This window comes from Phalangium opilio, unplaced genomic scaffold (assembly GCF_054372755.1).
Source record: "Phalangium opilio isolate 3A_F unplaced genomic scaffold, DU_Popi_V2 ptg000041l_1, whole genome shotgun sequence".
Lineage (NCBI taxonomy): Eukaryota > Metazoa > Arthropoda > Arachnida > Opiliones > Phalangiidae > Phalangium > Phalangium opilio.
The window spans coordinates 8,442,306-8,469,890 of NW_028324165.1; the positions used below are offsets into that span (position 1 = coordinate 8,442,306).

A 27,585-nucleotide genomic window follows, 5' to 3' on the forward strand; every position below is an offset into this window, starting at 1 on the left:
TGGCGGGAAATGTTAATAACGTGGTTTCAAATAAATAAATAAATAAAATAAATAAAACAAATATTAAATATAACGTTTTTATTACAATTTCCAGTGCAATTGTTACATAATTAATGACAAACCGAATTATTATTATAATTATTATTTTGTTCATTTATTTACATGATAATATATTGTTAATTTGTTTTATAATTTTACAACGGTGCAAAGCTTATATTTAATAAAAAAGGATTGTTGCAGTAGTGAAACTTGTGGTTGATTTAAGTGGCATTTTCATGGTTTTTCTTTTCTTTTTGATATGTACATTAGGACGCAAGGGGGGTGAAAAGTTCAAAACGTTAGGGACATTTTTAATTTTCCAATCTGATATGTTTGGTTCTTGGTCTCGACTTATACCGTAATAAAAGTCTATTTTTTAATTCGAATAAATTTAATGAGACCTTTTTAAAAAATCCCCAATTATTAAGGGGTAAAAACAACTTAAAGGTAAAGTTCAGGTAACATAACATTATACCTTAAATATAAAAGGAATTAAATATTAAAAGAAAATTATCTCTTATTCCGTCTGCTAGCCAGAACCTCTTACCACTACCACATCCATACCTCTTCAACCAATCCTTTAGGAGTAAGAGGTTCGGTTTAGCAGACGCCACAAAAGCTAATATTTAATTCCATCTATATTTAGAATAACGCCGTTCTTTTCAAGGTATAATGTTATGTTGCCTGGCTTTTCCTTTAAAATTACGTAAAGCCTAACATTAAAAACGGCGAAAAAATGGCTGAAATTTAAATTAAAACTAAATTAAAATTGCCATTAACTGTATTAAACTTACATTAATTGAATATAAATCTGACATTTATACAAACTTTTGCCCCGTGCAGTAAATATTATTATTTTTAATATCCTTTTTTTTTAAACCTTTTAGAAGTAAATAATTATGGTTTTAATATTTCTCTTAATATATGTGTAGAGATATGTAAATTTGCCACGAGTAAATATATATGCCTTTTTTATGTAATAAATAGTTCTTTATGTTTAATTTTTTTTAGGTTTTTGGTAATATAAAAACGTGCATATTAAATGTGTTTTGAAAAAGCTGGACAAGTTTGTTATTTTTTTGTTTACTTTCCTTAATTTATTTTGAAAACACACGAAATCGCGAACTGTAACTGTTAACTAACAAGCTAAGGCTTAGCGTCAAAAACAAACCCTATATATTATATTTATGATTAATTATTTTGATTTAACTTCTCGCAAAAATTAACTATATTTCTAAGCTAGGTTGTTTTATGTTAATTATTTTAAAGTTTGTTTTATAGTACAGGATAAATTCAACGTTGTTTTTTTATAGATTTTAAATGGAGAGGTGAAAGTTATTTTTATTTCGGTTTTTTAATGGTTTAAATCCACCTTATTCCCTTTCGCCGGAAGTTAGGCTTAGCTCGGGATTCATGGGGGTGAGTAGCGGGAAGAAATTGGTCTGTCGTCTGCTACATAAGCCAAAAATATGTACTGTAGCGGACGACAGACCAATTTCTTCCCGCTACTCACCCCCATGAATCCCGAGCTAAGCCTAACTTCCGACGAAAGGGAATAAGGTGGATTAGGCCTAAAGTAGGCTTAGGAACTTGGCAAGGCTTAACACTTTGGTTTAAAATAGACGTAGGGAGCATAAAGACTGATATTGTTTTATATATTAAATAATTCCCACACCAGGGAACAGATGGCGCTATTTACCTTAACAATTCCCGCCTTTTACTCCCTTAAAAGACGAAGTAAAGCTTGAAATTAGGCTTAGTAAAAATAGTTTGAATTCGGTTTATGCAGTTGTCGGACTTTATTTTTGAATTTAGGCCTAATTTAGGGTTAAAAAAAACGTTTAAAAACAACTTCTTCGCTACTCCATTTAAAAAACAAATGACTAAACTATAGTAAAAAAATTAAAAAAAGTCATATTATCATAGTTTTAGGAAGATATGTTAAGTTAACCGTTATTTAATGGAATCAAAAAGAAAGGTTCAAACTTTCTTTCTTTTTTTATATTATTTATTATCACAATGACGTAATTAGAGGTATAGTTTTGAGGGATGGAATATTTGAAAAAGTGCCTTGTATTTGTTTGATGTAAATTACGAATAACAAGAAAAAATTGTAAATATTTTCTTTCCTGTCAAGCTTTGAAATCCCCATGTCCCGAAAAATTTAATTTAATTTAAGTAAATTAAAATTAATTTCCTTCCAGTTTAATATTACGCCTATTATATTAGGAAAATTCGCAATATTAGCCCTTAATTAAGTACTGTTAGGTTAAGCATCCAATCAAAAGTGATGTAATTTCGCGCCAAAAGTAACAGCAAGTTCAATTTTCAAATTTAGGCTTAACGATTTTAACTTAAAATTTGCGAAAATAATTATTTCTAAGATACTTCAATCTTATTATAGGTTTAAAAATAATGTAGAGCTAATTAATTTTCATTAAAATAATTAAATAATCAAGATAAATTATTAATATTATAATTAAAACAAACGAAATAACCTTATAAAATGGTTAAGCCTAATTTTTGTTAAAATTCTGAATTGTTAAGCCTAATTTCTGGTATCACCGGTAGCCGGGCCTAGTGCGCGTATTAAGAGTCAAATTTAATTTTAATTTTAATTATAATTAAGTGTGCCGATTCCGATGCTGTTTAAGAAATTCTTGGGCTTCTTTGTCCCAGATTCTAACTTCTAGCGCAGCCAGAATTTCGTCTAGTTTTTGATATGAGACATTACCATGAACTGGGATTATTTATTTAGACAAACAATCTTAAGCCTTGGACATTTAAAAATAATAAGAAAAGTTTCAAACTTACTCCTTTCTTTGGGCCTTTGTAAAATAAGTTCTCGAATTTTGGCGTCTCTTTGGGATTCTCCGTTCATACCGGGAATGTTATTTAACGAAATAAAGGCTTCCCCTTCAAAATCATTGCGGGTCATGACGTCATGATCCATGACAGTGAAACATAAAATGGCGCTGTCCTTCTTTAAAAGATCAGCAGCTACTGGACTATAAGCAAAAATATATTTTCTATGTCAAAAACAACGTGAATAAACCATTAAAATGTTGTTTTTGCTGAAAAAATATGTTCATAGGCATAGCCGACATTTAGGGGCAAGCTATCTCATGTTAAATCCCATAGCCCCTGTAGAAATGTTGTTCCTGCCAAACATCAATGTATATCTGCATAGCCAGCATTTAGGCGTAAGCTACCCCATGTTAAATTCCATAGCCCCTGTAGAAATGTTGTTTCTGCTGAACATTAGTGTTTAACTAGATAGCCAACATTTAGGCGTAAGCTACCCCATGTTAAATCCCGTAGCCCCTGTAGAAATGTTGTTCCTGCTGAACATCAATGTTCGGTGCGGAATTAAAATATAATAGAAATCAACTTACAATTCGAAAGACTCGTCAAACATAGGAAAGAGGGTTTTCTTTTGAATTTTAGTTTTTTGTTGAGGAGTATCGGGAAATATATGCCGTGGTAAAAGCTCGATAATTACAAATGGATCGCTAAAACCTTCATTAAAATAATAATTATTTTCATAATTAAAAATGTGATTAAAATAAATAAAGAAATATGTAAAGTAAAAATAATATAAAATAAATAAAATAAAAATAAAATAAAATAAAAACAAATAAAATAAAAATAAAATAAAATAAAAACAAATAAATAAAAATAAAATAAAATAAAAACAAATAAATAAAAATAAAATAAAATAAAAACAAATAAATAAAAATAAAATAAAATAAAAACAAATGAATAAAAATAAAATAAAAACAAATGAATAAAAATAAAATAAAAACAAATGAATAAAAATAAAATAAAAACAAATGAATAAAAATAAAATAAAAACAAATGAATAAAAATAAAATAAAAACAAATGAATAAAAATAAAATAAAAACAAATGAATAAAAATAAAATAAAAACAAATGAATAAAAATAAAATAAAAACAAATGAATAAAAATAAAATAAAAACAAATGAATAAAAATAAAATAAAAACAAATGAATAAAAATAAAATAAAAACAAATGAATAAAAATAAAATAAAAACAAATGAATAAAAATAAAATAAAAACAAATGAATAAAAATAAAATAAAAACAAATGAATAAAAATAAAATAAAAACAAATGAATAAAAATAAAATAAAAACAAATGAATAAAAATAAAATAAAAACAAATGAATAAAAATAAAATAAAAACAAATAAATAAAAATAAAATAAACAAATAAATAAAAATAAAATAAACAAATAAATAAAAATAAAATAAACAAATAAATAAAAATAAAATAAAATAAACAAAAACAAATAAAAATAAAATAAACAAAAACAAATAAAAATAAAATAAACAAAAACAAATAAAAATAAAATAAACAAAAACAAATAAAAATAAAATAAACAAAAACAAATAAAAATAAAATAAACAAAAACAAATAAAAATAAAATAAACAAAAACAAGTAAAAATAAAATAAACAAAAACAAGTAAAAATAAAATAAACAAAAACAAGTAAAAATAAAATAAACAAAAACAAGTAAAAATAAAATAAACAAAAACAAATAAAAATAAAATAAACAAAAACAAATAAAAATAAAATAAATGATAATAAATAAATAAAAATAAAATAAATAAAGCTTACCATTTGGATCCAATGGGATTAAATCCCTAGCATTGATAACTAAAGTAATATTTTAATCAGATTTATAGATTACATAAAAATAAAAATATATTTTGTAGGCTTACCATCTACGCATAGACTATCCGCGGCGGCATTGTAAAAGACTTTAACATTTAAGAATCCAAATTCAGATTTTTCTATTTTTTCCTGTTCTTCTATCCTTTGAAGGCAATACAACTCCACCAAATGAATTGTGTCGGATTTGTGAAGTTTCAGTAAGTGTTCCACATCCTTCAATTAAATAGTCAAGATTTTAATCTAATCACATTTCATTAGTATTTAATTATTAATTTTAAGTACGCCTTCATCTCAAAAGGTGAGCAATAATTTCTATAATTATTATTTAATTGAAGAAATTTTAAAGGTCTGTTATAGGAGGAGATACTTGAGGTCAAAGGTCATCATATTTATGGTTCAGTTCAATTGAATAAACCGCGTTACTAAATACCCACAACGATAAAATAGGAGCAGACGATTTAAAGTAAAACATAATAGGAAAAGGAACAAAATAAGCCTGAGTTATTATAGGTCAAAGGTCACTCTGTCTATTTAAACAAACTTCAATTGACATAACAGTTCTAGGCCTGTATACAAAATATTCATAATGATAAAATAGTAGCTAAACAATTCAAGATAATAATACACTATAAAGAAAGATAAATAGACCAAAATAGGCCAAACCAAGACTAACTTACGTGGTATAAAGGATTCTGTAGAGTTTGAAGGGATAGGCCTTTGCCACTGGCATGGAAAAATTCGATTAAAATGCTGAGAGCCGTCGCCAAACGCAAAAAGAAAAGTTGCCGTTCTTTCTATGGTTTGAATAATAATACAAAACAAACAAGGAAGTTTTTGTTTTATATAAAGTTCAATTTCGAATTTAAATAACCTTTCTTTTCCCATCTCCTTCAACTTTGAAATTCAGTATAAATAATATAACATTAAATAAAAAAACTTACCCCTATGTTACTTCGCGCTGTGATGGTAATTTCTTGCAACACTATAACCCAGATGGCTTCCAATACTCGGTCAAAGTTTGTCCTCAACATATTGTTGTACAAAAGTTTAAGATTCGTGTCTAAATAATCCATTAATGGCCCAATAGCCTGAAATAGACAATGTGTGTATTTAGACCAAAGTAGGCTTAACGACATTTGTTATTGTTAATAAATAAAATGAAGAAGTGGCGAAAACTTACATTATCTGCGTCAAGCTTTTCAGGCGCCCACGCCAAGTGGAAAATGAACTTTTTGATGTCCGGTCTCATCTAAAAATAGAACAAAGAATAACATCATTAATTAACAAATATTTCCATCAATTAGGCTTAACGAGTTCAAACAAATCGGGTTGCTGAAAAAGTTAAAAAACAGATAACTGATTTCGCTAAGGCCTTGGCAAAACGATTACACCATTCGCGTTCCCTTCTTTTGTTGGCTGAAACTTTGGCCAATGAGAGCATAAGTCAAAATTCATATAGGATCTTTAGGCCTAATATTGGCAACATGAAAATTGTTTAAAACTTAACGCAAATGTTTGTTAATGTTTATTAACATTTTAGAGCCTTATACTCTAGACTTGTTCGAAACCTTTCATGTTTCATTTGAGAATGTTTCAAATAAGGCTTACCTTCTCAACGGCTCCACCAACTATAGACAAGATCTTATTAATTACATCTTCTTCGGCGCTATGTATAAGTCCATACAGAGCCGACCGGCATTGGTCACCTCCTCGTTGACCCTCCGCCTGTTCTACCGCTTCGACCACCGAATCCAAGTTCAACTGTTCACCCAACGGGGTCAAGGAACGTCTTACGTGTTCGATATTGTTCACCGTAATGCAGAGCTGTTCCGTGACATCAAATTGACCCACATTGTCATAGTAACCCTCTTGGATTAAGTGTTGATGTGATATGTTAGCGTAGTACATGGCACCGTCGCAAATTGCCTCGACTATTTTCATGACGAAACCGAACGAACCAACCGGATCTGGCCAAGCAAGTTGGCGCCAAAATTCTTTGATCTTTATAAGAGAGGATCGTTATGATAAGCCCGGAATGCATACAGCTACTAGGAATCATTGTGTACGTGCGATTTTCATTCAACGTATCTAGGCAGATTTTTTGTGGGAAGAGCTATAGACTAATCATTATGTATGACGAATAATCTATCTCGTTAAACGATTAGGAACTCGCATGGCTAACAGCCAATGAAATCACAGTAATAAAGACGCCATCAGAATTATTAATAGGCGTCACGGATAGTAAGTTTCCAAGCCCGGCCCACAAAACCCACATAGAAATTATCATGGATATTTGTGATAACACAATTATTCCTAGTAGCTGTATGTATTCCTGGTTAAGCCTAATGCAAACAAGTCCTATTTTAAAAATGAGGTAGGAGATTACCTGAACGAAACAGGTTGTGGTATCGACAGCCGAAGTGCTGTGTTTGACATACGAGTCCAAAAACTGAAACTAAGTTCCGAGGAAATGATATTTTAAAACCTTTTTGTTCAAACCAAGAGTAAATCAATAGACCCTTTTTCAAAAGTAGGAAGGGGGGGGGTCAAAATAGAGTCTGGTGTGTTGACCAACTTGTTGTCTTAAGACGGATGAACAAAGACGTATTTAATTAAAATATGGCTTCAAACAATACCAATACGGACCATCCAAATTAGGTGGACTGGTAACGTTGAAGCCCTATCTAACGTCTTTGTGTAAAAATACACCCAATCAATGCTAGGTCTTAACCCAAATATTATCAAGCAGACGATAATGCGCCCCTCCCCCTTTTGAAAAAGGTCTACTAGAATCTTTAGTACTCTTTTTCAAATTGTTAGTATTAGTACAGTTTTAAATAAATATATTTATAAAGAAATAGTGTTCTTACTTTCTATAAACATTCCATAGGTTTGCGATAAGTCATGTTATTAAAAGCAAAAGTATGGTATTAGTTTAGCGTGTCATGCAATAAAAAGTTAGTTTAAAAGTGATTTGTTAAATATTTGGCAATTAATTAAAAAAAATTTTAATCTTGGTCTTACCTTATCCAACTCTAACGCTTTCTGAATTCTCTGTCTGCATTTGACTTTGGCCATAACAAACCACTGATTGACCACATCCGAAAACCATAAATGATAATTTTTAAGTGCCATTTGCTTGCGTTCCCTGAAAGAAATTGGGAAGAAATTCATTAAGCTGAGTGACCTTGAAATACCAGAAAAATACCGAGCCTAATTTTTAACGTCTCCCTCGATTATTCTCAAATTAATGCTAATCGTTAATTAATTTCCTCGAGCTGATCTATCGCGTACCGTTAATTCGTTACTATACAGGGGCAGGATAGATTTAATTTTAGAAGTAGGAATGGAGAACAGAGTAATCTGGGCACGTCAAAGTCCCGGGCCCCCTTCCACTGGACGGGGGTGGGGTATGAAAGAAGAGGCGGACGGGTCATAGCGACAGAGGTAAAAAGGAATTACGTATTTTACGCCGTCCCCTTCAGCAACGTCATCAAAACGTAGTTTAAGCGAGCCAATAAGATAATTTAAACTGTTCGTTACGTGTTGTAGGGAGGGGCTCTATACTGGGTGGTCTATGAGTCGGACTGAAGTAAATACTAACCGTTCTCCATTCCTACTTCTAAAATTAAATCCCTCAAATCATACTAAATTTAATCTAGAACTTACTCGACGGGTAAATTTTCTTTAAACCGAACAAATTCTTGTAACGCGATGTACAATTCAAACATGGCGGTTCCCATGGTTTGTAAACGACCATCTACTTCGTCATCATTGGCTCCCGTCGAGGCATTACCATTGGTTGCCGCAGCTACTTTGGCGCATGCTTCAGTCACACGAGGACGCAGTGCTTCATCCACCTTGTCAAAGAGAAGCTTCATTGTGTAAACAATAAAGAAAGGTCATTGGGAAAAATGTTCTTCAGTAAATTGGCCTTCAATTAATTTAGTGAAAGTCTATCCAAAGTTTTTACAAAACGAAAACGGTCGCGATTATGACGTCACTATAGTTTTTCCGGTTTGAAATTGGTGAAAATCTCCCCTTCCCAATGAAGCCAATCAGGTGCCTTACACCACTAAACGTCAGCTCCCACTTGAGCCAATCATGGACGTCTTTCACGACTAAACGTCATAGCCCATTTGAGCCAGTCAGGCGTCTTTCACTAGTAAACTTCAGAGTCCGATTCAGCCAATCAGGAGTCTTACATCACTAAACGTCAGAGTCCGATTCAGCCAATCAGGCGTCTTTCACGACTAAACGTCAGCGCCCGATTGAGCCAATAAGACGTCTTTCATCACTAAACGTCAGACCCTAACTAAGCCAATCAGGCGTCCCCCCCAACAATCCCTAAAATCCGTAAAGGTTCCCGCCATTTTGAGTTAAAGGGGAGGAGCCATTTTTAAGACCCTCCCCTTAAATCTCTCCCTATTGGCTAGACTTTCCTTAATTATAATATAAATATAAAAACAACTATAAATACGTTACTACGTTGAGAAGCGATACTATATAGAAATTCAAAATTCCAAAATAATTATCACGTTTTGTTAATTAATAACGTAATTAACAAGGTGATAATTAATTAGGAATTTAAACCAACACAATCACGTTACCAGCCAAAATGAATAGAATATTTCAAAAAAATACCCATCGTGCAGTGCGAATTTTCAAGATTATTTTTTTTTCGGTGCGTCACCATTAATATTGATTTAATTACAACTGCAATTAAAACTAATTATCTGTACAAACCTTTGACTGAAGTTTCCTTAATAGCTCATCCGCTAGCTATCCGTGTAAGCATTTTTTTTAAGAATAAAAAGCAGAATTTTGTGGAGCGAAATGTTAATCATGGTTAATTTAATTTAATTAGGATTGAGTTTAATTATCTCACGTAAATTGTTATTAATTTCTTTAAATAACGATTAAATTCTTTAATTATACTATGTTTAATTTAAGTAGGCGCTTGATTTTGATTAATAGTTAAGTTTAACTACTTAATTATGCTTAAATCGTTTCAATTCTCGCGAATGAATTCTAATTAAAATAATTAAAAATATTTTTTCACTCACCAGTTTCTCCAAATGTTTATATATCACCGCCGAATAATTAACTTTAACAGTACTGTAATTAATTTAAAATCATTTGTATCAAATTGATATAATAATTAGCTAATTAAAATTAAATAGGCCTAACGTACTTTTCAAACATTCGATTGTAATGTAAAACCCCCTTTTGTAAATCGTTGTCCAGTGTATTGGTCAAATCAATTAAACTTCGCAGTCCACTTTGTTCACTCTAGATCGGATTAAAATTAAATAATAATAAAAAATTTATAGGCCTAATTCCAAATTTATTTTTAACAAAATTCAAAGTAAATATAGAAATGAATAATACCTTTTGACCTAATTTGGCCTATGGCAGCGTTAAATATAATTAAGTTCAAATTAAATATACTCCAAATTTTAATTTGATTAAGTTATTTTAGCTCTTTTATCATAAGTTCATAAGATATGTTTCATAATAAGTTTATCACAGGTAACTTTGAAACTGGAGCTTGTAATTTTGAAGTGAGTGAGGTAGGTCATAGATTCGAGGTAAAGCGACATACGCCTGGTGCATGAGGCGCTGCTGTCAAAGGCCTAATTAGTAATGCAGACTAAATAGGAGCTAGATGGAACAAGTCCTGCAAAATTAATTAACCACCGAGTGTAATACTTCAATTCTCGCTTCCGTCTTTCCGGAACCTTATTATCTCGAGCTGTAAGCTCTCTATGCTATAGCATTACGAAGTATAGGTAATGTCATACTTATCATGTAACATATCTTATAAACTTATGCTTTTATAAATTAAATTTGTGATCATTTTCGCTAAGTTAAGGGCTTGCGAACTCTTAAAACGCTAAGCCTAATTTAATGAAGTCACTGAAACCTTGTTAGAACGCAACCAAACGAAATAAATTTAACTCTAAATTCCGAGAGGACAGCTACTCTGAACATTTTGTTTGTAAATTTAATTGAGTTTACAAGTATAAGGAATATTATTGACTTTCTGGCTTCTAGAGTGACTTCCCCCTTGGACAATTCCTATTTTGTCTTTTTAAGACTAGAGCTCTAAAATTTCACGATTTCCGTTACCTACCCAAGGTCAATCGTAAACTTGACTACTAATTAAGTCTAATTCTGTACGCTTTGGATAAAGTTTTTATGTTAGGCCTAAAGTTCAAACTTCCTTTTATCAGATAAAAATAGATAAGAGGCTTACCTTGACTTGAGGTTGGCAGAAAGCTACTGTTGTAGTAAACCATTCTGTTGTACCTTTCTGTATTAATTATAAAATAGGCACAGAAACAAAAAATAAGATAAAATGTAATTAAAATAGGCTTTAGTATAAAGGAAAAGTATCATAGATAACTCTAATCATTCAAATATTGAAATTTGGTCTATAACAGATGGGGATAATAGGAGAAGCGTGACACTCTGTATCCTCTTAATACTTTAGTTATGTAACATGATTCTTCCCCCAGGCGAGGGAACCCTTTTTATTAATTTGCTCTCCCGCTCATCAAACTTAATTAAGATGGGTATATAACAATCGCACCGTGCTAGGGTGAATTCTAAAATTACTCTTTGGTATTTACTAAATCCTCAGTAATTAATTAGTTCACAAACCTTGTTTGTCTTTACGTGGATAGGACAAAAACGGACAAGCGCATGCATGCGCCTTGGTTGGCAAATAGTTAAGCAGCGCTAATAGAGTAATGATGATTGGGATCACTATTTACATGGCGTATGCATGATTCGGTTTAGTAACCTTGCTATAATAAATGTTAATTCTGATGTTGGGGAAAGAATCATGTTTCAATTACCCCGCCCGCTTTGTGGGGTGGTACACTTCTCTCAAATAGAGAAGTATTATCTACTTCTGCCTATTATAGTTCCTTGTTTATCATTTCAAGCAAAATTAGTGTAAAAACAATATTTACTAGACTTCCCCTTTAAACACGTCACAAAGCATGCTACAGAATGTTACGCAAATCATGTTAATTTAATCATTTACTAACCTTGAGAGCGTTAACAACATCAAGATGTAATTCATGTCGAAAAGGGCAACATTTTTGGAAACCTTTCATATTATGAATGCAGGCTAAGCACCGTAGTAGGAAATCGAGCTTATGATCAGCCAGTTTGTTACTGGCTGGGAACATATCCCGATGTTTACGAATCAATTCCAGACAATAATCCACGAACAAGTTGAAAGACTCGGCCAGAGCTGACTCCTTCAAAATCAACTCGGGCGTTGGTCAATTTGTAAATTATAAGAAAATGCAAAAACCAAGGCTTAAAAATCTAGGACTAATTTAGCGTGTGTCCATACCTCATCACGTGATAGATGACTTTCAGCGTCACCCCACGCAGTGTCAAGGTCATTTAAGAGTTGGTAAAGCAATGCGTAATCGAGTACTTGCTCCATGTGCTTTCTACTGTATGTTATCCAACGGCTAAGATAATCAAATAAATAAATAAATAAATAAATACACATTTATAGGTCAAAATCTTGAAATAGGCCTAATTAATTTTTTTGTCTTACCAGGGATAGATTTAAATTTAGAAGTAGGAATGGAGAACGGTTAGTATTTACTTCAGTCCGACTCATAGACCATCCAGTATAGAGCCCCTCCCTCCAACACGTAACGAAAAGTTTAAATAATCTTATTGGCTGCTCACTTAAATTACGTTTTGATGACGTTGCTGACGGGGACGGCGAAAAATTGTGTCGTAATTCCTTTTTACCTCTGTCGCTTTGACCCGCCTCTTCATTCATCCCCCCCGTCCCGGGGAAGGGGGGTCCGGGACTTTGGCGCGCGCCCAGATTACTCTGTTCTCCATTCCTACTTCTAAAATTAAATCTATCCCTGGTCTTACCACATGGCCTGTTGAAGTTCAGTAATATTCCCTTGTAAGGCATGCTGGTGTAAGATTGTCAACGCTTCGTGAGGGAGATCTCCGGCCCATTCGTAACTAGGAGTCTATAATAACAATAATTAGGCCCGAAGTAGTCTTAGCGTTAACACGTTAATTTACTTTTAATTGAGTCAACTCGTGTCCGATAAAAATCCATAATAATTCCTGGTGTTCTACCACTTCTTTCCAATTATCATTCAAGCTATCAGCGACCCCTTGAACTTCGCGAGTTCCCAAGCGTAATTTGAGCCGAAGTTGACCTTGAATGGTTGACCTTTGGGAACGACCTTCCAATGGAAACCATTGGTCAGTACCGGCAGATGGAATATCCTGTGAATTATGTTCAGTGTATGTAGAACGTTACTTGTATGGATGGTCTCATTGAAGGAAGTAAAATGGCGGGAGATAAAAGGTCAAAGGTTACCTCAAGGGCAATATTAACACATCCCAAAAAATCGTCCACATTGTCACCAGTACTAGCTCGGGCAGATTGAGCGATTTGTTTGAAGTACCTATTAGAATAATTAATTAAAATAATTTATAAATTCCATGACCTTTCCACGTTTCCCCTTATAACCTTTTGGTTAGTTTTGCGCATGCGCCTTTGATAAATTAGGGAATAGCAGATGAAGAAGCAACAATAAACCTCTTAAGAAAGAGTAGGCTTAATCAAACACTCTCGCGCAAAAGTATCATAATATTAATAACAATAACAATAATCAAGGTGTGGAAGCCTCCAATCACGGGAAGCTCTGTTCGCACTAAAACTTTATACCTTCACTCAGGAAAAAATATATTTAAAAGAAGTAGTCCAAAGGGATCAGATATTGCTTCCTGCATAAGTTTATAAGATATCTTACATGATAAGTATGACACTGCCTATACTTCGTGATGCTACGTAGAGACTTACAGCTTGAGATAACTGATAACTAATTCGAGAACGACGGAAGCGAGAATTGAAGTACTACACTCGGTGGTTAATTTTGCAGGACTTCCATCTAGGTCCATCTAAGCCTTTGACAGCGCCTCACCATGCGTACGTCGCTTTACCTCGAATCTACGACCTACTTCAATCACTTCAAAATTACAAGCTCTCATAAACTTATGATTCCAGTTATAAATAAATAAATAAATAAATAAATGCTTTCCAGTAAATTGAACTTTACCCTCCCCAGGATGTTAATGCGAACGCGGCTTTAATATCATCTATCGAACCCCCATGTAACCTTTTATGCAATCTAGCGAGAGAACCATTAATGCTACCTGGGACAAAAGCTGTCGTTAATCTCGATTGCCCAAGTAAGACAACCTAAAATAAAAGCGATAATAAGCCTATGACCGCCTTCTTATCACTAACAAGTTATTTTGAAATCACTGAGTAATGAAAACAACAGTTATCAACGCAACCTTAGAGTTAAAACAAAGTTGATGTCTGTCCTTAGGAGAGTCCAAAGTAAATAAAGGTTACCTGGTCGGACTTAATGAATAGATAAGAACGCGAGGAAAAAGGGTAGGTGTAAACATTACCTGCCCAATCCTTTGAGTCCGGTGACTTCATTCAGTTTTCGAGCAGCGTCCAGTAAAGATGATTCGTCATCATGGTCCCTAGAAGTTCAAATAAATCAGAGAAGAAACTGATTAAAACTTTGCCAGACGTAAGTAAGAGTTGCTGCGTTCCTGTGTTGGTTTTTCTTGGAGATCATTTCATTGGCTAGTTCAGGTCGAAAGTATTGCGGTGTATATCAAAGGAATAATGAAATGGTCAAGCAGCTTTTTGTTCTTTTTTTTTCAGGAATGCACACAGCTAATAGGAATAATTGCGAAGACATATCTTCTATGCTAATTTCTATGCGGGTTTTGTGGGCCGGGCTTGAGGACTTATTATAATTCGGATGGCGTCTTTCTAATTGCGATTTCATTACAGTTGATAGCAACGCGAGGTAAATTATTCGCTTGGGTTGGGTAAATTTAATCATAAATAATGATAAGTCTAGTTATTCCAACAAAATTGGCCTAGATACCTTGAGAAAATGGATACACCCAATGATTTTGGAGGTTATTTTATCAGTGATAATCGATAAAACAATGGTTGGTTGATTCTGGCCCAAGTACCAGAGAGTTAGGTAGGAAACATATCTTACCATATATCCAAATGAAGTCTGTCCGTGTGCATGTCGTCTATGTCTCTGGAAGGTAAAAACGGAAGTAAATTAGTACAAAGATATGAAACCATAAACAAAATCACAGGTTTTATTTTCAAAGGCCAGGAATGCATACAGCTAATTGAAATCATTGCGTATGTGCCATTTTCACTCAAAGTATGTAGGCAGCAAGAGCTACTAGACTAAACCTTATATATGATGAATTTTACCCCAAGCAAATTTATAATCTATCTCACTGCCTGTTGCACATTGGGCACGCCTGACATAGCGTTGCTACCAACCAATGAAACGACAGTTAGAAAGACGTCAGGCGTGAAGGATAGTAAGATCTCAAACCCGGCCCACAAAACTCGCATAGAAATTAGATAGGGACGCAATGATTCCAATTAGCTTTATGTATTCCTGTTAAATAGTTCGGGGCAGTATGCATGTACTACTTACAATCTGAATTTCTCGTTCCATTTTGGGTTGAGCGTATGGGGTTTGACGGTGGTAGTGCGAATGAGTTTGGCTGGTAGAGATTCCGACAGACTGTTGCTTCGAGTTCGATCGCGTCTCTTGAAGGAGGCGCTGAACTTCTTCAATCCTTGTCGACGCGGACTGCTTCGACCTCTTTCCGTTTCTTCATCGGAACTGGTTTTACCTCGTACTTCAGTCGAACCATTCCCCGGTTGAATTCCCAGCATACAGTATGGATCGCTGTAGCCTGCAGAGCCAAAATGGAAAACGATTGGAAACTTTTATTCAACATAGCTTTTGTATTTCATGAAAGGTTATGTTCCCTTTAAAAGTATCATAAGTAAATTGTATCCAAGATAAGTTAAATATATGCTTTAAAGTAGGCCTTGTTCACATTAAGAAACAAAGTGAATGTAGGATCAAATTCTTCTTCGAATTATGATTTGATGAGTGTTTTATTAAATTAGAAATCATTGTCCTAATCGGTTTCTTAATTAAATTTAACGGGGCCATCCGTAAAATACTCTGAATGCAATCTTGACTCGAAAACAGCATTGTCCGTTGTGGCAAACAAAATGGAGGCGATAGAAGTATAGATGTTACATTTTCGACTCAAATTCGATCGATTTCCCAAAGAACAAACATCCCCCTTAATGTATGCCACCACCAGACTTATCAGAAACACCCTGTATAATTGTATCATTCCGGTAAAACTGTTACAATTCCTATTTGGCCCCCAAAATGTGATCGGTCCAAGAAAGTAGAACGAAAACAAAGCATACACTTCAACTTTTTCCATCTCTCAAAAGAATAATGTTTCTTATTTTTTTTCTTTGAAAATTCAAACAAAATCCGAGATCCCTTTTCAAGATCAAAAATAACAGAATCTTCCCAAAACATTCCGTTTCTTCTAACTTACCTTTCAGATTACAAAAAAAAAAATGCCCCCAAAAAATAAAATAATATTTTATAAAGAAGAGAGATTTGAGATAAGACACGTCAGTCTTGGAAAAAAGTGTATATGTACATAAGTTAAGTTTTAAGGTGCATGTACATACATGGCGTTTATCGAAGTATTTTCACGTCTTTTAAGCTCTTGGGTCTGTAACTTTAATGAAGGGACACTTCGTTGACCAACCAAGAAGTGATATCTAGTTTATTAGGGAGAAGGTATAAATTCGCCCCCACATTTGTAACTTTATCTCCAGTCCAAACGTATAGTAGGTCCGGAGCTAATCCACTCCGCCTCTAAATTACAACCAGCATCTCATTGGTTCTTGAAAACTCACTCACGTCAGCGTGACGCGAATGACGAAAATTACAGTCATATTTTCCGACTGAGGAGAGGCAGCGAAATAGCCCGGCCTCCTTTTACGTCCCCCCTTGTATTTTGAAAGGGGACTGGGACTATGGCCTTGCGCGAATATTTAGGCATCTTCTACCTTCTCCCTTATAAAATAGATAGCACTTCTTGGACCAACCTAAGCGCTTACGACTCGAGAAAATTATACAGATTTGCGCCTTAACTTAAATAAAAACTACCCAACCCTTGAACTCATGGTCGAATAAAAGCGATGTCGTAACGACTTACCATTTGGATCTTTGGCTTCTAATCCCTGAGCTTCAACGACCACCACATTTAGCACCGGTATTGGAGGCTAACAAAGAAGAAATGGTACGGAGAATTGAATTAGGATTAAGCTTTAGTGATGTGCAAGATTTATGTTAGATTAGTTCTACCTTTTCTTCCTGGGCAATGGCCAATAGGCGCCTGTGATTTTCGGGTGACATATGAAAGGCATCCTGAGCGTACGCGTACAAGTCTTCGGTGTACGAGGTGTAACTTACGGTACTGGCACCCAATTTGTGTTTGATGGTGTAAAGAACTTCGGTGTACAGAGTTTCCCACTGGAATTTCGGTAAACAAAACTCTTTTATCTGGCAACATTGAGGGAACGGTATTTTTTTAAAACTATACATCACTAAGGACACTGAAATTTTAAAATTTAGACCAGGGATAGATTTAATTTTAGAAGTAGGAATGGAGAACGGTTAGTATTTACTTCAGTCCGACTCATAGACCAGAATAGAGCCTCTCCCTTCAACATGTAACGGAAAGTTTAAATTATCTTATTGGCTCACTTAAACTACATTTTGATGACGTTGCTGACGGGGACGGCGAAAAATACGTAATTCCTTTTTACCTCTGTCGCTATGACCCGTCCCCCTCTTCTTCCATATTCCCCCCCCCGTCCCGTGGAAGGGGGTCCGGGACTTTGACGCTCGCCCAGATTACTCTGTTCTCCATTCCTACTTCTGAAATTAAATCTATCTCTGTTTTCGACCTAATGGCACTTGGGTTACTGTTATCGTTGACTCTAACAATGTCAAATATAAACTAGTGCCATTTCTAGGCAAGAGTTAAGCCTTTTGGCCTTCATGCCTTGCATTCATTTACTTATAAGGGCGGGAGAAACTGGCAAGTGCCAATTAAAGGATAGAGTGTTTCCTCCTACAACGTCAAAGCAACTTCAAACTATCATTCAAAGGTAGTACTGGAACTGCTCAATTATTATAGGGTAGTTTCCGGTTAGGATGACGGAAGGATTTCAAAACTTTATTTAAAATATTAATGAGCACATTTCAAAATTTTAAGGGCGGAATTTTTGTCTTTTTGAAAGTGTCCAGAATGCGGAAGTGTTATGAAATCTCACTTCTTTTTTTCCAATTTTGAAATCAGCAACTGTGATTCCAACATCGGCTTCCTTGGGCGGTGGTTTGTCCTTTTCGGTGTCATCCTAGATAAAATTAACATTAATCAAATTGGAGTTAAGTTAAGCCTAACTACAATACGCTGGCCGTAAGCCTAGCCTATAACAACATCTTGGCAGCATTGGGCAAGCAAATCCGGAAGCGTCGTATATATTGTACAGTATATCAAGAATTTTAAGCCTATTACCGCAAAGGCTTAGGTAATACTTAGAGTTAGGGAACGTTACCAGGCAATGCTTTTAGGGTTAAAGGTGAAGTAATTGGATTTAGGCCTAGTTTTAAAGCTGTAGTTCTAACTACGGGTTCAAATCCAATAAAGATAAAGATAAAACTGTGTCATTATACCTAAGTTCTCATTTATAACTAGGACAAAAATAGTATTAAGAAATTTTAAAAATAGGAACGACCATAATGTTTAAAATAGGCTTAAGTTGGAGCGAGAATACAAAACGAATTCAAATCAATTCAGCTCCATTAATTTCCATAAATAAACCATAAGTTCATAAGATATGTTCATCCATAAGTTTGTCACTGGTAACTTAGAAACTGGAGCTTGCATCATGAAGTGATTGAGGTAAGTCATAGATTCGAGGTAAAGCGACGCCTGGTGAGGCGCTGTCAAAGGCTTAGTAATGCAGACTAAATAGGAGCTAGATGGAAGTCCTGCAAAATTAATTAACCATCCGAGTGTAGTACTTCAATTCTCGCTTCCGTCGTTCTCCCTCGAACTAGTTATCTCGAGCTGTAAGTCTCTATGCTATAGCATTACGAGGTATAGGTAGTGTTATACTTATCATGTAACATATCTTATAAACTTATGATAAACGAGAGACAAGAGCATGCATTCCTTAAAATTTAAAATGCGTTTTTAATCCCTAACTTTTTTTCTTCTCTGAAATCCCTCAAAACCCGACTCCCAATTTATCAAGAAATTTTCTTTTAAAGCTTTCAATCCAGGTAAATATCGTGTCCAAGGCTTCAATAATATTTATCTACTGCCGTTAAGGGCTTTACGAAGAAAGCGAAAGTCTCCTAGGAATAATAAGTATAACATAGATATACAAAATACTTCTAAATATTTTCCCGTAACACCAGAAGGGGATAATAGAAGAAGCGTGACACTCTGTATCTTCTTAATACTTTAGTTATGTATAACATGATTCTTCCCAGGCGAGGGACCCCTTTTTGTTAATTTGCTCTCCCGCTGATCAAACTTAATTAAGATGGGTAACAATCGCATCGTGATAGGGTGAATTCTTTAAATGCTTAGTACCAAGAGGCGATATCTAGTTTACTAGAGAGAAGGTATAAATTCGCCACATTTCCAGCTTTATATCCAGTCCAAACGTATAGTAGTTCCGGAGTTAATCCCCGTCTCTAAATTACAACCAGCATCTCATTGGTTCTTGAAAACTCACTTCAGCGCGACGCGAATGACGAAAATTGAGTATTTTCCGACTGAGAAGAGGCGAAAGAGCCCGGCCTCCTTTTACGTCCCCCCTTGTTTTTTGAAAGGGGGGCCGGGACTATGGCGCACGAATTCTTAGGCATCTTATAACTTCTCCCTAATAAATTAGATATCCCTTCTTGTTGGTACTAAATCCTCAGCAGCAATTAACCCCGCACAAACCTTGATTGTCTTGACGTGATTGGACAAAAATGACCACAAGAGCATGCATGCACCTTGGTTGACAAATAGTTAAGCAGCGCTAATAGATATAGTAATGATTGGGGAACTATTTATCATCGCATGATTCGGTTTAGTAACCTTGCTATAATAAATGTTAATTTGGATGTTGGGAAGAATCATGTTACTATTACAACCGTACATGGGGTATAATATTATTTGCGCTATCTATGTTAGTAACGTGGGCATTATAAATTATTCTTTTTTTAGTTTAAAGCTTAAACTTACCTCTCTAGCTACTTGTAATCTCCGATTTTCTTGTTTCCAAGACAACGCCGTGAAATTTTCAAAGAAACTACCGTCCGATTCTTGTACCCTGTTAAGAAAAAAAAAGACCAAAAAAAGGGAAGATAAATTTTAAAACAAATCGGATTCATCCTTCGGACCCATTACTATTGGACTTAAAGAATAAAAAGATTAAATCCAAAGTGAATTGATTTCTCCCAAGGGGAAAATACAAAGATCCCTTTCCTACAACCATTTAGTTTTAACAGGAATGCATACGGCTACTAGGAGTCATCTTGCAGGGCTTCATTTTCACACAATGTATCTAGGCGGGCTTTGTGGGAAGAGCTATAGACTAATCATTATGTATGACGAATTTTATCCAAGCACGCTCGCCTGACCTGGGGTTTCTATCAACCAATGTATGAAATCGCAGTTAGAAAGACGATGTTCAGAATTATGAGGCCGATAACTGTGGAACGGCTCAGGGTAGGTGGGACGTTGGAAAATTGTGGAGGAATACACGGAAAAATGGCGGGCCGTCTTCCTGATTCGTCTGACGTAGAATGCCCGCCATTTTTCCTCCCCCATTTCCAGCGCCACATCGGGGCCTTGTCGTTCCACACTTAAAGGGCCGATTTCCCTCAGATTACCCGCAATCATCTAGCCCGGCCCACAAACCCCTCGTAGAAATTAACATGGGATACATGGGGGCACAATTATTCTTATTAGCTGTATGCATTCTTGGTTTTAAAGATGATAAAGGATTAAGGTTCCAACTTCCAAGTAATGTAGGCTTGTTTACAGTTATGCGCTGTCTAGACACCAGTAAGGTGTTAAAAACTTATCTGAGCCTAATGTATTCTCAAGTGTTTTTGTCTTGAAAGAAGTGGAAGCATTCACCTTTTATAATATAAACAACTAATTCATTCACATTACTATAACTAAATATTTTTTACTTATTTTCAAGATATTTTGAATGTTCACGGACTTAAATACAAAAGCGGACCAGAAGATAAGTCGTTTTTGAGACTCTCAACAACATCTATTATTTGAATATTTGTTATGACTTTACTTATAAAATAGAGGTTGATTTAGCAATCTTATTAAAATCAGCTCTAAAATACAAGATTTTTGGTCACAAGGAAAAATCACGCCATGTTATGAGAAAATTATTATCATGGAATAAGACATTTTTCTAAAATCATAGAAGAAAAAACAATTGCCAAATTTTCGGGATAGATTAAAATTAAAATCAAAAAGGCGCATCATTAAAATAAAAGACGCTCGTCTCTTTTGTCTTATTCTTCGTTAAGCTTAACTCATCTCTACCCACTTAAAATTTTTCTAGGAAGCAATTAAAACAGTTGTTATTCCTCGTATTTCCGAACGGACCTTGCTCTACATAAACCATAAGTTCATAAGATATGTTCCTACATAAGTTTGTCACTGGTAACTTAGAAACTGGAGCTTGTTATTTTGAAGTGACTGAAGTAGGTCATAGATTCGAGGTAAAGCGAAGCGACGTATACGCCTGGTGAGGCACTGTTGTCAAAGGCTTATAGTAATGCAGACTAAATAGGAGAAGATGGAAGTCCTGCAAAATTAATTAACCACCGAGTGTAGGGCTTCAATTCTCGTTTGTCGTTCTCGAACTAGTTATCTCGAGCTGTAAGTCTCTAACATTACGAAGTAGTGTTATACTTATGATAAAATTAAGAATTTACTTTGCAGTTGCATTTAAGAAAAGGTAAAAACTAGGTCGCTGTTAAGACTTGGCATCTGACTTTAATTGTGCATCGGGTGCCTGGTCGTTACTATTAATGGGAATAACAATTCGGAAGTCGATAACAGGAAGTAAGTAAGAACAATCATAACTGTCACGTTTTCTTCCGACATGCGAGGTACTTGGGTTACGAATGAAAACCTCCAAAAATTTGGCAACTTCTGAAGTGAGTTAGGTTTATGATCAACATCATTCAAGGGAAAGGGGCAAGAGAAAATTCCGCCCCCTCTCTAAGCTTTAACTTCATTGCAGAGTTGAGTCAAGTTCAAACTGAACTGATTCAAACTGAGAGTTCTGCTAGCCTTTCTCGATGCTGATTCTTATATCTTAATTGGCTTACAAACCGCCTGGCAACCCTGGGATAAAAGTTAGGTATAGAAAACAGACTTGAAAATATAAGTACTTCGCGAAATAGACTTCTAACTAATGGACTGCCTTTAACATGATGGAAAGTTTAGATTTTACTGTTCTCGACCTCAATCTCTTCAAGCTCCTCAAGCTATAGTGTTGAAAGGGACACTGTGTCAAAGGCTAAAACTGTGTCAAACACGCTGTACAATGAACTTGACACGGTAAATTGCAAATGTTCAACCCCTTCTTGGTAGTACATCTTAATCCTCGTGCTAGCAGCGGCAATTAGCGAATTTTCGACATCATTAAGAGAGGGAGAGAGAACAAGAAAAGCTTAAAACTAGTCCGGGTCTTGCCAATTATGATTCGTTTGACTTGAGATAGTCTAAGATAAAGTTCTCCTCAACTTTGCTTTATTTAAGGCGAGTTTCCTATCTGTCTCAATTATGATTGGACTCTCACTTCAATTTAAAGTGGAAATGTATCACAAAATCATAAGTTAATAAGATATGTTGCATAAGTTTGTCACTGGTAACTTAGAAACTGGAGCTTGTAATTTTGAAGTGAATGAGGTAGGTCATAGATTCGAGGTAAAGCGACATACGCCTGGTCAGGCGCTGCTGTCAAAGGCTTAGTAATGCAGACTAAATAGGAGCTAGATGGAATGGTTCTGCAAAATTAACTAACCGAGTGTAGGACTCCAATTCTCGCTTGTCGTCCTCGAGCAATAAGTTCATAAGATAAGTTCGATTAGTTTGTCACTGGTAACTTAGAAACTGGAGCTAGTCATGAAGTGAGTGACGCAGGTCATAGATTCGAGGTAAAGCGACATACGCCTGGTGAGGCGCTGCTGTCAAAGGCTTAGTAATGCAGACTAAATATTAACATGGAAGTCCAGCAAAATTAATTAACCCACCGAGTGAAGTACTTCAATTCTCGCTTGTCGTTCTCTAACTACTTATCTCGAGCTGTAAGTCCCTTGCATCACGAACTTGTATAGAAAGTGTCATACTTATCATGTAACATATCTTATAAACTTATGGTAGTATTAACAACGTTAAAGTTTTCGATTGCATGTCTACTTTACGTCTATTTATTTACCTTTATCAGCAATAGTAATACGATAGAGTTAAATTTCGAATTATTATCAAAGGATTTGACTTATTTAATCCCGAAGTCCAAGGAGTATATAAATATATATAGGAGTTGTCAAACTATCTGTCAGTTGTTTAATAAAGGTGTTAGAAACGTCAGATTATTCCAAAATTTAATGGACGACTTCTCAATTTAACTGAAGATAATTAAGAGACGTGGGATAAACTTTATAAAATAGCCCCCGGGTTGGTTAAAAGCCCAGGAGAAGCAATTAATATATTGTTAATCAAATTTCGAAAATCACCTTCAAATTATCATTTTCGAGGTGATGGACACTTTACAAACAACTTTTAAGATAATCATTAAAATTACCCCTTTAATTTGGAAGTGTACAGGGTGTTACAGAAAGGGAGGGTAATTACAGTACCGAAGTACAGTACAGATGCACCGCTCCCTAGCACAAGTTATGATTGAACGTTGTAGTAGTGTTTTATAGATGACCCCTTATATTTAAGTGAGAAACTGATTTAGACAACACCCTGCACTTAACGTTTGAGAATCAGCCTGGGAAACAGAACAAAGATATTTACGAATTTAATGACAACCAATAAACAGAAGCCTTAGAAAATTTTACGCCGGCTTTGACTTTAAACAAACCAGATATTTACAAACCTGTCAAACTATATAATAAATAGAAAAATAAATAAATATACAAAGTGTTTAATTAGAATTTAGAAGCCATATTCCGTGCGTCGCTATTAACCTCATTAAAATATATTTAATTGATTTTTAAAAACTCAATTTTTGTCCTTTGGGTAGAATTTGTTGAAATGAATATTAATGGGATATTTCAAGAGATGAAAAACAAGTTTTTTAAAGTGCTAGAAAAAACATTAATGCCTCAAATGGCAATGGATTATATACAGGGTGTTTCTGATCGACTCAAAATCGATTCCCCAAAGAACATCCCCCTTAATTTATGCCACCAGACTTATCAGAAACACCCTGTACATATCCAGGGTTTTTTAAATGGTAATTTCAAATGAAGGATTTTTATTTCAAATTTTTACCAGGTGTTTGCTAACCCAATAAAAGAAGCAGTAAAATTTTTTTTATGAAATATTAAAAAAATTAGCATTAGACCTTGAGATTTAACATTATTTTAATATTAAATTCTGTAATTTCTGATTTTTAATCTAAATTAATAGTTAATTAACTTAGTACTAAATTAAATTAAACATTTGACAGAAGTGGGATGATTCAAACACGTGTCTTCATAATAATAACACTTAAACCGCTCGCCTGTCACACCCCAATTGGACAGAAATCATTAAACACTAATTATAGTTAATTAACTAAATAAAAATAACTATTTGGCAGAAGTGGGATTCGAACCCACGCCTCCGAAGAGACTGGTGCCTTAAACCAGCGCCTTAGACCGCTCGGCCATCCTACCATGAGAATTAAAGTTTATAAAACATTTAACAAATAATCGTTTGAGATATTTGCCCCAATTTCGAACGAGTTTCGATAAGATATGATAAAACCGCGCCCTATCTTAAACAAGTAAAACTTTCCTGTTTATTACACGCTATATAGTAGTGGCACACCGTGTTAACCACCCATAGAGCTTAATGTAGTTGATGACAGGTAGGTGCCATTACTTTATAGAGGAAATAAAAAATATCAATTGAAACAAAGAAAAGTATATTAATTTTAGCTGATGTTAAAGGGACAATGAAATGGTTTGACAACCAATTTTTCAATCCATGTATTTTGATAAAACAATCAAAAACATTAGTAATCTTTTTAAATTTATATAATTTTTGAAAGTTTCAAATACTAAAAAATTAATTAATAAAAACATATTTCTTTACAAAAAATTTTAATATTTTTCTGTTTAATTAAATTATTAACAAAGTAATCCCACTTGGACTTAATTTCTTTAAGTCAGTAATATGTTATGAAACATTGTAGGTTTACAAAACAACCTTTTAACCATTGAATATACTAAAAATACCCTATGGAACGAACATTAGCAATCTGACCTTTAAATAAATGCTAAAAATACCTTCAAAAATGCTTTTAAATACGTGATCTTTACAACGATATTTTAAAACAAATAGGTAAAAAAATGTCCTCAGGGGTTTTCTCAAAACAAATTTTGAAACTAGAAGCAGTCCGAAAGAGATATCGTGAGCGGACACTTGTCATTTTCGATCCAAGATGTTTACAACCTCTTGAATCAAAGATTTTTGGGGAAAACATAACAGCTAGAGGTCGGACACTTTAAGTTTTGAGAATTTAAAAAGTTATCATTTTCAATTTTAAATTTTAAATTTCTGGACATATGTACACGGTTTAATTTTAAACTAAGAAATGAAGGTAACAAGGTAGCGTATTTTGACAAGTAGGGAAGTGTCCGACTCCTCGTCATGATGAATTCAAGCCCTTCAATATTTTTGTTAACTCAGTACTGAAATCGAAAAATTCTTAAAGGGGTAATGAAACGTATAAAAGCGTACAAACATGAATGATACAATAAGAAATCCGAATAGAACCCTTTTCTAAAGTCGGGGGTTAAAATAGAGTCTGCTTCTTTGATCAAGAAGTAATATCTAGTTTACTAGGGAGAAGGTATAAATTCGCGCCACATTTCTAGCTTTATCTCCAGTCCAAACGTAACGTAGACGTGTCCGGAGTTAATCCCGCATCTAAATTACAAGCAGCATCTCATTGGTTCTTGAAAACTCACGTCAGCGCGACGCGAATGACGAAAATTACAGTCGTATTTTCCGACTGAGGAGAGGCGAAATAGCCCGGGGCCTCCTTTTACGCCCACCCCCCCTAGTATTTTGAAAGGAGGACTGGGACTATGGCCTCGCGCGAATACTTAGGCGTCTTATACTTTCTCCCTTATAAACTAGATATCACTTCCTAGTTTGATACATTGCCATCCGTCTCTGCGCATGCACTCTCATGATACAAAAATACAACAGCGCAGGCGCCAAAAACCGAGATGGAAGGCAAAGTTTTACCCCCGTGTCTTTCCCTCTTAGTTATATCGAAATGGACTTTAATAAAAACAACTTAACGGGTCATTTAAATACACCTTTAAAGTAAAGTCGGAGAACCCCGTGCTATGGAATGGATGGAGTATGTATCTCTTTGAAATTACCCGATGTAGCGGGACGTATTGAAAAGATTAAAACGTATATGAAGTGAAAGAACTTACATAGCTTAATATCTCCATTGGCAAACACAGTGGTGTCGTTTCAAAATCCCTCCTCGGACTAAGGGGTCCTAGAAAATTTAATGAATAGACCCTACCGTGGAAAGAGAGGCCCCGTTTACATTTACTTGTAGAATTTGGCTCAGCTCAGGTAGATACGTACATAATCTATGTTAAATTTCATACAACCGTCGCGTGGTGTTGGTGGTAGACCTTGTTTGATAAACAGTTTGAAGGATTTAAGCATCGAGAATTATTCGATTATTCTAACTCGGTTATAAGCGTGTACATTGGTATATACAATAGAGAATATATAGTAGAGGAGTAGACAGTTCAGGGGGGGTAGGGTTCGGACGAAATTTTTATAAATAAAGTCCCTGAGTTTTATAAAAAGCTTATCCCTGGTGAATTTTTGCCAATATCCATGATCATTTTAAAAGAGCCCACTTCATAATTACACCTGGTCCATATATAGCTATCTCAGTAGTGATTTCAGTGCCTAGGTAAAACGTCACGGGCTTAGCTTTGGCAGTGGGCGGCCATTTTTGGTACCGCTTTGGTTCTATGGGCAAATATCATGGGTGACGTCACACTAAGGCTTCTAAGATAGCACGGTTTGATATACCAAACGAAATCCCTGACCTATCCCTGACGTTTTAGGTAAAAACTTTAAATCCCTGACTAATCCAGGTTTTCCAGGTTTCGTATGAACCCTGATAGTTGTTGCAATCAGTTTTCGTTAAATTTAATTTTTGGAGTTCTCTACTTCCGGTTGTGAACTCGGTCGGTTTCTTGGTAGACACGTGGTGGTTACCTTTGTCTAAACATCAGTCTCCGCCTTTATAGAGGTTATACAGTAAAGCAGACGACATTTTTCAACCAATAATGAATGATATGTCTTGCACAGAAGGTAATCAATCAGCCAATGGGGAAAAAACCGGAAATGAATATTTAGTAAAAATTTGGTGAGATATTCCCTTATGTATTGGTAAAGGTTAAAGCGTCTACTCCTCTACTGTATATCCTCTATGGTATATATAAACCACGTGTGATCAACATATCAGGGTTTTTAACATGTCATAGCGTATGTACAGTACGAGAGTTTAATAACCTTGGCTTC

The 27,585-nt window shown here is 34.6% G+C and overlaps 1 protein-coding gene and 1 non-coding gene across 9 annotated transcripts in view; both read right to left on the minus strand.

Moving 5' to 3' along the window:
- Positions 1-5: 5 nt before the first annotated feature.
- unc-13-4A (BAI1 associated protein 3) overlaps positions 6-27,585 on the minus strand; it is a 171,291-nt gene continuing 143,711 nt past the window's right edge. For 5 of the 8 annotated variants that reach the window (XM_089835626.1, XM_089835624.1, XM_089835623.1 and 2 more), the window contains 28 exons: positions 20,005-20,092; positions 18,032-18,115; positions 17,058-17,225; positions 16,909-16,975; positions 15,300-15,564; positions 14,838-14,882; positions 14,224-14,301; positions 13,121-13,208; positions 12,817-13,026; positions 12,658-12,761; positions 12,110-12,233; positions 11,796-12,011; positions 10,997-11,053; positions 9,932-10,029; positions 9,804-9,855; positions 9,484-9,519; positions 8,407-8,612; positions 7,762-7,885; positions 7,124-7,192; positions 6,346-6,738; positions 5,918-5,986; positions 5,679-5,825; positions 5,415-5,531; positions 4,785-4,950; positions 4,681-4,719; positions 3,435-3,558; positions 2,854-3,047; positions 6-2,779 (listed from right to left, as the gene is read on the minus strand). In XM_089835626.1, coding sequence (XP_089691752.1) covers positions 2,664-2,779; positions 2,854-3,047; positions 3,435-3,558; positions 4,681-4,719; positions 4,785-4,950; positions 5,415-5,531; positions 5,679-5,825; positions 5,918-5,986; positions 6,346-6,738; positions 7,124-7,192; positions 7,762-7,885; positions 8,407-8,612; positions 9,484-9,519; positions 9,804-9,855; positions 9,932-10,029; positions 10,997-11,053; positions 11,796-12,011; positions 12,110-12,233; positions 12,658-12,761; positions 12,817-13,026; positions 13,121-13,208; positions 14,224-14,301; positions 14,838-14,882; positions 15,300-15,564; positions 16,909-16,975; positions 17,058-17,108 — 3,255 coding nt within the window. In that variant the 5' untranslated portion in view covers positions 17,109-17,225; positions 18,032-18,115; positions 20,005-20,092 and the 3' untranslated portion in view covers positions 6-2,663. The remainder of the gene's footprint in view (positions 2,780-2,853; positions 3,048-3,434; positions 3,559-4,680; positions 4,720-4,784; positions 4,951-5,414; positions 5,532-5,678; positions 5,826-5,917; positions 5,987-6,345; positions 6,739-7,123; positions 7,193-7,761; positions 7,886-8,406; positions 8,613-9,483; positions 9,520-9,803; positions 9,856-9,931; positions 10,030-10,996; positions 11,054-11,795; positions 12,012-12,109; positions 12,234-12,657; positions 12,762-12,816; positions 13,027-13,120; positions 13,209-14,223; positions 14,302-14,837; positions 14,883-15,299; positions 15,565-16,908; positions 16,976-17,057; positions 17,226-18,031; positions 18,116-20,004; positions 20,093-27,585) is intronic. The other 3 variants (XM_089835619.1, XM_089835621.1, XM_089835622.1) reach the window with 3 other exon arrangements.
- TRNAL-AAG (transfer RNA leucine (anticodon AAG)) lies at positions 24,608-24,689 on the minus strand. The gene has a single exon. It is a non-coding gene; the product is annotated as a tRNA-Leu (tRNA).